At 37.9% G+C, this 12,943-nt stretch overlaps 1 protein-coding gene across 1 annotated transcript; it reads left to right on the top strand.

Annotated features, from left to right (window-relative positions):
* The first annotated feature begins 611 nt into the window (after positions 1–611).
* LOC116299512 (hepatocyte growth factor-regulated tyrosine kinase substrate) lies at positions 612–11,675 on the top strand. Its single transcript, XM_031708172.2, has 16 exons — positions 612–777; positions 919–1,003; positions 1,106–1,181; positions 2,230–2,322; positions 2,415–2,535; positions 3,254–3,306; positions 3,597–3,665; positions 3,742–3,872; positions 4,409–4,508; positions 5,371–5,472; positions 5,974–6,081; positions 7,130–7,168; positions 7,553–7,693; positions 9,001–9,147; positions 9,574–9,646; positions 10,033–11,675. Exons 1-16 carry the CDS (start codon positions 735–737, stop codon positions 11,343–11,345), a joined length of 2,694 nt encoding a protein of 897 aa, XP_031564032.2. The 5' UTR covers positions 612–734; the 3' UTR covers positions 11,346–11,675.
* The last annotated feature ends 1,268 nt before the right edge of the window (positions 11,676–12,943 follow it).

The following is a 12,943-nucleotide window of genomic DNA, read 5'->3' as shown; positions in this document are numbered from 1 at the left end:
CAGTCCTTTTAATTGCGAAGTTTACTCGAGGACGTGCTATTTGCTACTATACTAATGGATCTCCACAATTTCCTGAATATTTGAACAAAGAACCCGTGTCATTCAAATCTATAAGAAGCTTTTTGCCAAATCTAATTTAAAATCCAAAATCAAGAAAGAAAGAAAGAAACGTGGCCGATCTCCTCCTTCAGATATTCAGCAGAGTTTGTATTATCAAAAATGATAAAAGCACTAAGTAATATACTTCGCCTGATGGAAATCCAATAAAAACTTCGCTATTTCAAAATAAGCTATTCGTCATAGTGGGAAATTGTGCTGACTTTCACATCCCGTTGACATGTGACTACGTTGTGTCATAACTTTTCATTCGAAAAAATATTCAAATAAAATATATAACTTTTTATTTGAATTAGAATCGGAAACAAAACTGAGCTTCAAATATACACAAATATATATGTATATATTTCAGATAAATTTTTGGGTGAGAAAAATGACTGAAGATTTGAAGAATCGTCGGACTTTTTACTTCCGTTGATCCGCGGGGAACGTTGGGAATAGTGACGTTTTTGAGTTCAGGTGAGTTATTTTAGAATCGTGATGTCATCGCAGGAAGTGAAGACGCATATATCGGGTCGGCCATATTTGTTGTACTACAGCCAAAGATGAATACAAGGAATTTCTAACATTTAAAAAGAAAATCTCTGTGATATTTGAATCTCGTAGACTAATAAACCATGGGAAAGTTCTCTAACACAACAACCTTTACTGGATTGCTAGGTATGGTATTATTTTAGAACTAAAAGTTAAAAGTTCGTTTGTCTGTTGAAGATCAATCTTTGTCTTGGTTTTGTGAATTGTTTTAAATTATAATTTTTAGTAGTTCTTGCCTTGATTGTATTTACTATATTATCCCTTTAGAAAGAGCTACAAGTCAACTTCAACTTGATACAGACTGGGCTTCAATTCTCCAGATCTGTGACTGCGTCAGACAGCAAGATGTTTCGTAAGTCTCTTGTTTTCAAAATGTTCACGTACAAAAATTAAACTATATGGCATTATTTCTACTTCCCAAATTACGTCCTTAGCTCATATTTTTTGTTCTAAGGCCTAAATTTGCCGTTACCGCTATCAAGAAAAAGATGTTCGATCGAAATCCTCATGTATCAAAATTTGCTCTTACCGTAAGTATAAAATTGCTGTTTATAAAGCTGAAAAATTATTTTTCAGTGTTATTAACTTACTAGATTTACTAGTTACAATGATTATCGTGTTCAACTTTTATCTAGATATTTACATTTACTCGATTGTTTACTAGGGTCAAAGCTGGATTTCTTTTCCTAACAGATATTTTTAAGATACATTTGAATAATGTTGATTGGTAAACTTTACAAGGGGAGAAATATAAGACAATTAACTAAACCTGTATGAAACCCCATTTTCAGTTTCTCTGTATATCAACTCGTTAATGGAGCTCTTGCACCATTTGCAATAAAAAACTGGAGAATTTGGGAATTAGTGGATTTGGGACTGCTTGTAAGGGGTAACTAGTTTGAGCATTTATTATTGCTTGATGAAAACAAGTTCAATGGATCTTATCATAACTTTTACTACCAGCCTTCTGTTAGCAGCAGGAAAAACACTATATTAATTTGATGAGTAAATTATACTAGCTTACTGTTATGCCTCTCAATGATTTTCATGAATCTTATTACCAGCCTACAATGAATGGCAGTCAAAGGCTTGCTGTCACTTTCTATCAACCAGAGAGCATTGTATTACTTGGTATCAAATAGTTGCATGCATCTCATTACCAGCCATTACTGCTAGTCATGCTTGATCATACTGCAGTGTGCTAAAAACTTGCCATTCTGCTGATAGATAAAATTAAATACTAGCATAGAGATGATATCATTCATAGCAACCTATTCTACATAATTTCCAAGAGTTTGTCATTTTTTTAGCATGCATGTGTCAAGTATGTATGTGTTAAGGTGCAATTACACAGAGCAATTTTTTCTCTCAACTTGTATCACACAGCATTACAACACAAGTTGCAAAAGTCTCTATGTGTGCTCCATGCAGCTTGAGTAGAAATGCCATTGTGAGACAAGTTGCAGAGAAAATTGCTCTGTGTAATATTGTGACTTTAGGTTTTGCCTGACATAAAAGAAAAAGAGAAATAAATTAAAGAAGGTATCAAAGAAAAAAGATTCTCAATTGAATTTTTAGGTTCTAGAGGCTTGTGTAAAGAACTGTGGATCAACATTCCATGATGAAATTGCCACTAAGGAGTTCATGGAAGAATTGAGAAACTTGATCAAGGTTTGTTGATAGAAATTACTTACGGAAAAAGAAAGGGAAAAGTAATTATGGTTGGTTTTTCATCGTTAAATGTATTTTATCTGTTATTGTAGAATGGCCCTGAACCAGTCAAAGACATAGCACTGGGTCTCATTCAAACCTGGTCCCATGCATTCCGCAATCAATCAAAGTATAAGATCATCCAGGATACTTACAATCTCATGAAAATGGAAGGTGAGACAAGAGCTGCTAATGTGATATAATCTGAAAAATTCTCTGAGTTGATCTTAGTCAGCTAACTCACAGATTAAATGTGAATTTGACATTGGTTTTTGCAGTAAAAGATAAGGTATATAGCTATATTTAACGTGGGTAGTTCCTTCAGTTGAAGTTCAACTGCTATCAGTGGAAGCCAACAGTGCACACTTTACCCCCTCTCTCCATCAGTGCTCTGTTTTAAGAGTATTTAAAGCTCCTGAGAATTGAACCTTGGTCCTCTGATTCCAAGGGGGGTGGGGGGGGGGGGTTGGGTGTACGAATTAAGAAGATGCACCTTCAATTTTTAGCACTTTACAGTTTACTTAAACCAAATAATTCCAATCTTGAAGGGGGTTTATTGGCCCCCTGTGAACTCCCCCTAATTCTGCCACTGAACTGAGCTATGCTTGCTGCAAAAGGGGAGGAAAATTAGGGAACCTAGAGAAAACCCTTGAATCAAGGGAAAGACATAACAATCTCTACTCACACTGGACTCTTGATGCTGAGTCCAGGAATCGATGCGGAGTCCAGGAGTTCTCAGAGGAGAGAGCCAAGTTCACTACTACCACACCACTCTTGATGCCTGACATATGATAAAAGAATTAACTCCAATATTGATAAATATCACCCATAATAAATATTGATAAATACATTTCAGCCTACAGAATATCTTGTTCATTTTACTGTTGTACAGGTTTTCAATTTCCAACTCTCAAAGAAAGTGATGCCATGTTTTCAGCTGATTGTGTAAGTGTTACAAACTAAGGGATTTATTTAACTGTTTTGAGCCAGAAAAAAATCCAACCACTTGAGCCTCCCAATAAAAGAACTATCCACATGAGCACTGAGAAGTTGATGGTGCCAAAATTTTGTATAATTTACCTCAGTATGAACAACTAAAACTCAGAATAAATTAAAATGTTGAAGAAACAAAATTAGTGAAAATTTTTTAAATGTTTTTCAAAATAGGGGTAAGATGTAAGACTTAGTTTATATTATGGTAATGTTTACATTTCTGTATTTGCTGTTGTCTTTAGGCACCAGCCTGGGCTGAAGGTGACGTTTGTCATATGTGTCGAGTCAAGTTTGGCACATTTATCAGACAGGTACTAAGTGCTCTCTATACACATTCTAATTTGCACATTATATATATATATATTAACTATTGTTTCTTATCTTTAGCATCATTGCCGCAATTGTGGCCAAGTGTTCTGTAAGAAGTGTTCATCAAAAGAGTCTATAATTCCTCAGTTTGGCATCGAGAAAGAAGTCAGAGTTTGTGATCCGTGTTATTTTAAGCTGAATCCAAAAGGGTATGAAGAAATACTGTATCATACAAGCAGAGTTGTATATCATAAGAACAAGTCAAGTTTAACTTAGCCTTATTTAGAATATGAATTTCAAAACTCTCATTGTGCATTCATTTACTTGGGATTAGTTTCATGTCAAATTCAAATGCAAGCTACAAATACCAGTGCAGGGCTTTAAAAAATGGCTAGACATCTGACAATATCCAACCAAAACTGGAATTTGTCTGGTCAAATCTTTGCCTTGCTGGTCATTTTTACCAGTAACGTTTACCCAAGCTAGTATGACCAAGCTAAAACTAATTTGGCTGGTAATCATGCCTGGTGACTGATCACCTGTTATTTTAAGCCCTGCCAATGATAAATTAAAACTGCACAAGTTCAAATATACAAACTCTTTAAAAAACCACATATTTTCACTGGAACACATGAATAATTTACACAAAGTTGAGGCTAACCCTAAGCAACAGTGAATTCAAACCTAGAGTATCCCCCATCTTTTTTTTTTTTTTGATCTCAATTAACATATGGTATTATTGTAGCAAATCAGCTCAGGGAGAGAAAGGCGAGAAGGGTGAGAAGTCCCAGGATAGTGATCTTCCTCCTGAATATTTGAACAGCACTCTTATTAAAGAAGCCCAGGTAATGTTTCATTATTATCCTTTGTGCAAAGAAGTTGATTATGGAGTAAAAAATGTTATTATTTCAAAGCCCACAGTTCCTGCATTCATTCTTTTCTTAAATAATAATTATAACAATTATTGATAAGGTGAATGGATGTTAATGTTAGAGTACCCTTAAAAGTATTCATTCTTTTCTTAAATAATTGATAAGGTGAATGGATGTTAATATTAGAGTACCCTTAAAAGTGGGAGAGAGAGTTTGGATTCAAAAATATAGTAGGTAGTGTATAGGTTGACTAAAAGTTTGGGGCTGAGATTTGTAAACTGGATATTGGCAAAAACTGTGAGGCTAAACCCCCCCCCCACTTCACTCTATAATCCAGTCACAAAATGTTTCATCTATTTACTATTGGGAGGGGCGCCAGTGGGATGTGGGGGGAGGGGTCATCAGGATCAAGAGGAGGGCCACAAAAAAAATTCTTAGTTGCAGGGCAATTTAACAATAAACAGAATGGAAAACAATGGAGGGGCCATTTTTTTGTGACAGCAGAGAGGCAAGTAGATTTCTTGCATGGGTATAACCAAGCAAAACTCTCTGCCCAGGCTACTCCCCCTCCCCAATACAAAAATGAACGATTCCTTAGTTTTATACCTCTTTCATTCAGAATTAATGAAAGAGATATAAGAATTATTGCCAGGAAAGGGTGAGGATCTCAGTAGGGTATTCTTGGAATTCTTGGTGTAGGGTGCCTAACAGTCTCTTCCCAAGGGTGTGGCAGTCCTAGGGAAGGGTTATTTAGGGATAGTTTCAGATCCATATCACTAGTAATAACTAATACTTCATTCACTAACTAATATCGTTTTACCTGACGGTCATCTAGGTTCCTCCCAAGCTGGATCCACAGCTGGTGAAAGAACAAGAAGAGGAAGAGTTGCAGTTGGCAATGGCTTTGTCTTTATCCCAAGAAGAGGCACAGAAAGAGGTTGGTAGCTGATAAATAGGATCAGTTGCAAAAGTTGCATGGAAAGGCACAAATCGATAAAAAATCATTCTTTTTAACATTTATTAAGCTGGGGAATAAACAAAGGATATGATATTAACGAACAAATGAACCAAATGAATGAATGAATGAACCAACAAACAAAAAAACCAACTAACCAGCAAACAAATAAATGAACAAATGAATGAATGAATGAACCAACAAACAAAAAACCATTTAACCAGCCAACCAACAAATGAACAAGTGAATGAAATGAAATGCATAGTGAATGAATAAATGCATGATAAAAACGAAAATGAATGAGTAAACAAATGAATGAATGCAAATGAATAAATGAATGAACATCAATGAGTGAATGAATGATTGATTGAAATGAATAAATAGAGTGGATGATTAAATAAGTGGATGAATAAATAAATAAGTGAAATGGATTAATGAATGAATTATGAAGTGAACAAATGAATGCTATATTTTTCCTACTAGAAACCAGTGTCAAGATCCTGGCCTTCAGGGTACAGTGGGTCATCTAACGGGTCCAGCAGTCCATCCAATAACAGGAAGACACACAATAAAATATATTCTGCTCCACCCGTAAGTTTCGCCACAGGAAGCCCACTATAAAAATAGTAAAAATAGTAGAATAGCTTGATTCCAAGATCTTCCAAGAATAGACCTCCCTGGCTCAAGCATAATGTTTTCCCATTTCAGATCACGTGTCATTCCCTTGAGAATAATATTCTTTGTTTGAGTTTGTATCCATATTCATGTGTCTTCTCATGTGCAACTGAGTGCAAACCTTAAACAAAGAAATGGTACTCTAGGGAATGACATGTGGTCTGAAATGGGACAACATTACGTCAGAGCCGATGAGGTCTATTGATGACTCCTGTCAAGAGTTGATCATTGGCAAGCTGAGAAATGAGGCAATTTTTGAGCAAAAATGTAAACATACAAACCCTTTTCTCAAAATTCCTTCACTATCATACACTGCCCTTGATATTCTTGACAGTCATGATGGTCACATCTCAGAATCAAACTATTTTACATGTGGATTACAAAAGGCACAATCAGGGAATCATATAGAAAAACTCAGAATGAATGAAATGAATGAATGGCAAGCGGTGAAGAGAAAGAACTCAGAAAAATCAGTGTTTCAGATGGGTGTTGAACACACAACCTTTTGTAATCTAGCTGGACGCTCTAACCACTGAGGCACTGAGAACACTAATGGTTAGCTAGCCCATGTCATGATAACTGCTGGATTGCAGTTCATATCAGATATAACTTATACAAAACCTAGCTTAACATTATAGTTCCCAGTGGCTCAGTGGTTGGAGTGTCTGACTAAATTACAGAAGATCATGTGTTCAAATCCCATCTGGAACTCAAATTTGAACTTCTTTATTCACCTCTCATCATTCTTTCATTTCATTATCATTTGTATGTCTAATATTTGTTCTCGCAGGCACAAAAAATATTTTATTTTTACCTTGTATTCTGTTGCACGCATAAAGCACAAAAGGGGCGTAAAGAGAAACATGACCTATAGATTAATTCTACTTTAGCAAATAATGTAATGCGTTTGTTGTCATGGACACATTGAAATGCATTTTTCTTTGTTTTTCTGTGTGCTTAATAGACATATGAAGTAGAAGCTGACTCTGATGTGGACCCTGATGTAAGTACACACACCTACTATTGGTCTAACACAAATCTTGTGCTCTGATTGGCTGAGCTACTAGTGGTGTATTAGTGACAGACCACTAGTAGCAAAAAGAGCCTGTCTTGACAAACAAAACAATGCAAAAAGTAAATTATTTCAATGTAATTCAAACTGTTTGTATTTCATTTATTTGATGTGGATTATAAGGTTTGTACTAAAACAATGAGACCTCATGCTCATCTTCTACAAGTAAATAGCTTATTTGGCCCTCTGCCTCATTGGCTATTGACTCTTAGTCCATTCAAGATGCAGGTCTAATTGTTAAGTAGCCTTTAATCGTAGTGGGACAAAGTGTGACAATCCCACAATTTCTTACTTGTCATGTTCATTACATAACAGCTTGCAAGGTACTTAAACAGGTCGTACTGGGAAGGCAGGAAAGACCAACAGTCAACAGGGTATACATCACCTTCAGCTCCAGAAGCCCAAGCTGACGAAAGAGTACCTAGCTCACCGGCACCTTACACCAACCATAGCGAAGTAAGTTTATATTAATTAAAGGCTCCTTTGAGTACAAGGCTTGTAGCAAGCATTGTTCTTGCAGTCATTGTTTTCGGGTCACTCAAGGGAATTATTCAGGAAATATCTAGTGATTAAAAAATAGCTTGATTCAGTAATAAAGTTAGCGTTGATCTGCAAAGAGGTTTAAAGATGGAGACAAAATGAATTCTTAAGATTGTATTAAGAAAAAGTCTGCTCCATTAACTGTTAACCTTTTTTAGATGGGTCAAAAAGGAAACCAAAAGATTTATTTTCCAAGAAAAATCAATTTAAAACATGTCTGTTGCTGTTGTTCCCAGCAAAGGATAACAACTAAAAGAAAAAAGAAAAAGAAGAATGATCAGAAAATCAGAGATAGTTCTAACAAGTTTTTGGATAAAGCTTCTTATAAATATGTTAGTACAGTTTAATACTAATAATGACTAATAATAATAATAATAAATCAACTAACAACTGATGATTAACTGATTACAAGGTCTTTTATCTACAGTTAGACTTACTAATTGACTAAATTTAAATACACTAAAATGTCATTAATTGTTAATGATATTAGTATAACTAATTAACTTGAGGTAACATAGACAATATGCAGAAAAAGGAAACTAAAACGCGAATGTGGGATCAGAAAATACGAAGTAAACCTTCCCAGTGGGCGTAAACAATTTGTTATTCAGAGGGGGACAATATTAATAAAATTCGTAAAATAGTGACTTGTTTTGGCTGGTGATATCTTTATGAAATACATCAGTCAAGAAATAACAAAACTACTTCGCTTTTATGATCACAACCTTGTAAGTGGTTTGAGTTGGTAGGCAAGGGACCTAACGGGAGAGATCCCTAATCCCTGAAAAAAATATTCACAAAGTCTTTGCATGCGATCAGATTTTTGATTTGTCATGTGTAGACTTCTATGAAGTAGTATACATGTTAGGAAAAAACGTTTCTAAATCTCGCGTTTTGATTGGTTGAGAGCACATGCTTTATCAGAGCACACTGCACGCACGCACACTTTCAGGTGGGTCATTCCTCTCTAAAATAACGGTTATTCTAATTTGTATTTATAACAGAAATAAAAAACTTAATTGCTGTGCTGTGTGCAGTTACAAAGCGCTTGGGGTTGGCAAAGCACTCGAGAAGTGTCGAGAAGCACTCCGCTACGCATCGTGCTTCTCCTAACTCTTCTCTCGTGTGCTGCCAACCCCCGCGTGCTTTAAAACTACACAAAGCACGCGCGCGCTTTCTATTTCTTCAATACGAGACCAATACTAAATCACTGTCCCTTTCAGGTCCAGGTACAAGAACCAGTAAATGAAGTGGAACAGAGTTCAGAAACATTGATCAGTAATTTCCGCAGCAGCATAGAAATGCTTGCAGAACGAATGCAGACCATCTCTGGCAAGGGCAAGCATATTGCCATGGATGCAACTGTGCAGGTACACTAATACTCTATGCAATAACACGTCACTTAATCATTTGCGTCCTATCACTTTTGAGTTTCACAAACAAGGTGCATCATGGTCTAGCTTGGGTACAAACAACAACAACATAAGACATGACGAACAAAAGATGTTTGTACCCAAGCCATACCCGAATGCACCATGTTTGTTCAGAAAAGGTCCTGTGCCCTTTCCGTTTGTTGTTATATGTCTTGATTGTTGCCAAGCAAGTAAATCTTATTCTCAAGCGAATGTCATCTGGTTTGAAATGGAAAAACATTAGGGGAGGTACATTTCTTACTGAGGGTAGGGTTGGGGGATTCAGTGTAACCTTTTTAAAAGTGGTCTTACCTTTCCTTACGCCTAAGTGGATTTGGTCAATTGTTTGAGTATAAGTAAGTCATTTTTTTTCTTTATTTGCAGTCGTTGTTCCAGACCGTAAGCGCAATGCACCCGCAGCTCTTAAGGTTGATTGAGCAGCAAGAAGACGAGACAGGTAGGATTTAAACTCACGTTTTTCATGGAGCAGTGGTCGATAAGATTTGGTCTCCATCTGTTAAGTACCCTCCTATTCAAACGTTATGGTCATCACTTTGTCACGCAACGACAAGAGTATCGCTGCGTGACGACCTTTTTGTTTGTTGTTGTTGTAGTAGTTTTTCCTCCCTGCATAAAAATCAACATGCGAGTTGAGTGTTGTATATACGTTGTAAATATAGAATGTAGTGGTATTGCGTCCCGTACAGGGACGGATGGTTGTATATCGTGATGGTTATGTATCGGGAGATGGTTGTATTAGTATATTTCGGGAGTCTTAAGACATCATGATTTTCCTACTCATTTAAAATATTCTCTAAAGCCTAATTCGTTTATGATCAAAAGGTAAATATGAAGGAATAAAAGAAAAACTCGCGCTGGCGCAAGATGCACGTGTGACCCTCGAAGCAGCCAGAGAACAACATCGAGAGAAGGTCAGACAACAAGAGCTGGAGCAAGACATGCTACGACGCATGCAGATCGAACAGAAACTAGAACTGATGCGGCAACAGAAAGCAGAGTACATGGCTTATCAACAGCGCCTACAGACAGAGAGGCAGCTAGCCTTAGAGCAACAGCATCAACAGCTGAAATACCAAAAGTATATGCCGCAGCAATATGCAGGACAGTATGTAGCGGCAACCGATGGTGGCAGTCCTTACTCTTCCATGGGGTACATGCCTGCTGCTCCTATGCCCCCTCCTGGAGGAGTTACCCAAACTGATGGAAGTCCTTATTCTTCGATGAATCATGTACCCACTTCTGGGGTACCAACAGCCCCTGGGGTACCCAGTGAAATGTTGAAAGGAGGCCAGCAACCCTATGGACAACCTGTATCACAGTACCAACAAGGATATACTCCACAGGCGTACCCAGGTGTTAGGGACGGCTCGGTAAGGTCAAATTCACCACAGTTCGGCGGCCAAACCCAAGCACCACCATCCTACTCCCAGGTGGAGTATGCACCATATGGATCAGAGGTGACAGACACACAGTCAATAGCAAATGGACACCCAGTTCCTGAATATCAGAGGCAACTGGGACCAGAGGTGCCTTACAGTGGATACCAAGCTACACCTGGACAACCTCACCCAAACCAACAGCTCTATGCTTCAGCTCCAAGCTCTGCTCTATCGCTACCTCAACACCAACCACAGCTGTACGCACAGGCAGGTAGTCACCCTCCACAGCAACTGCAACTACCACCATATGAAGGAAACCAGCAGTTTATTCCACCACAATCACAACCACCACCCCAGACATCATATAACAATCAACAACAACCTGCCATGCCGCCACAGTACCAGCAGCCCCCAATGAGTGCTCCACAGCCTGAATCTAGTGCGTACCCTTCGCTTCAGATGCAGGGGCAGAGTCCACAGATGCAAGGGCAGCCTCCTCAAATGCAAGGTCAGCCTCCTCAAATGCAAGGTCAGCCACCTCAAATGCAAGGGCATCCGCCACAGATGCAAGGACAACCAAATGCTGGAGGTGGTTATGCATCACCGCAACAACAGCATCCACAACAAATGTATGAACCCCAGTCGCAGCAATACCAGACAGGTGGTCAGTATAACCACCAGCCTCCACAGCACCAGCCATCAGGGCCACCACCTCAACGTCAGTTATCAGATCTACAGCTCATCTCCTTCGACTAGTTCTTGTTCTTCACTAATGTATCAATTGTCCGACAATCTTCAAAAGTAATCCTAAATATTTCTGTAATCCTAAGTATTTGAAATCGTATTTTTCTTTTGCTTGAGTAGTAAGGGGGAAATTAAGCTTCTATCAGAACAGTTAGGGGCTGGATCCACAGGTATTCCAAAAACAGTCCAGCTGAGGTGCATGTTTTACTCTTGACAGATTATATTTTGGATTTTAACGATGAGACTGATAACCTATATTTACTGTTGAAGGAAAGCGGCAGCGCTGAATTCAGTTTAAATCATTGTCATTTTATGTATATAATAAAAATATTCACTAATTCAGGGGAATTGTTTTGTGATGATTAGTGCGTAACGGGGTCTAGGGACATTAGAGACCTTTAACACGACGTTTTTATAGGTACACAAAAACTGCAGCTAGTCGTCAGGCGTTTTCCGTCAAACGTTCGACATTTATTTTTATTTTATTTAATAGTTTCAACAGAGCATGGATAGACTCGTAGTCCGTGTGGACATACCCCATACCTACATCAACATATACAAATTGATACGATTTACAGCAGATACACGTATAACAACTAACGTGACATGGATAAGAAAGAAAGAAAATAATCTATCAACAACAGACTGTCATAACGTCATAACGAAATTGTTGCTGGAAGAGCGTTGTTATCTAAGCACCTTGACTTATCTGACGTAGCTTTCACAAGCTCTCTCCATTTTAATCACCCTGGGAGGGCGGATCCAGGAATTTGCCAGGGTGATCGAACCTGCGTCGATATTAAATATTATGAAGAGCTACTAAGTAAAAAAAAATTGTAGCTTTGGGCAGGCTAACATTGGAAAAGGTTTAAGAAAACACTTAAGCTTCTTTGGCCGAGACAACTCAAGATGAACTAATTACCGTTAGCACGATTGCTTTATTTTACTACTACTACCAAAATACCTCGCGACTTTTCTTTCTTATTCAAATTTGCATCATACATGAGTATAGAAGACAATGAGTGAAAGTGCATGTGCAAGGGATTGTGGTAATTGTAGTTAAATGACGCCATAATGCAAATGTCTTATTAGGTTCGTAGTTGTCATTTATGGGTTTAGTTTGGCCCAAGTTCTTTCGAGAGTAAATAACCCTTTTCTGAATCTTGGGTACCCAAGCTGACTCGTCCTCAGTCGCCTCTTATTGTAAGAGCGCGCGTAAAGGGTCAAGGGAAGGGGTAAAGAAGAGAGACGTCTCCTCTTCCTTCTTCCTTTCCCTTGACCCTTTGCGCGCGTGAGAGACGACTGGGGACGAATCAGGGTACCCAAGGAATGCAGCGACCTGCGCTAGTCAAGAAGATAAAAAGGATGGCAGTGAGAATGCAATTTTCAGCGTGCAGCTCGCAACTACCGAGTCGAAAACCGCAGCTATGACTGAAAATGAATCCTATCTTAGTCAATAGAATCAAACTCTTGTTCGTAGCTTATCTTTTTATCATTTTTGAAACCTCACCAATTGCTTGGTTAATGTGCAAAACCATTAAATATTAACTAGATTATGAGATTATCTTGTTTTCACTTTGCAAAAATCAAAAAAAATTCATTCGATATTC

The sequence above is a fragment of the Actinia tenebrosa genome, unplaced genomic scaffold (assembly GCF_029948245.1).
Source record: "Actinia tenebrosa isolate PJP-AT-01 unplaced genomic scaffold, QUT_ActTen_1.0 PGA_scaffold17__23_contigs__length_9995812, whole genome shotgun sequence".
Taxonomy (NCBI): domain Eukaryota; kingdom Metazoa; phylum Cnidaria; class Anthozoa; order Actiniaria; family Actiniidae; genus Actinia; species Actinia tenebrosa.
The sequence above is the reverse complement of the archived record's forward strand: the minus strand, read 5'-3'. Positions and strand labels throughout refer to the sequence as shown.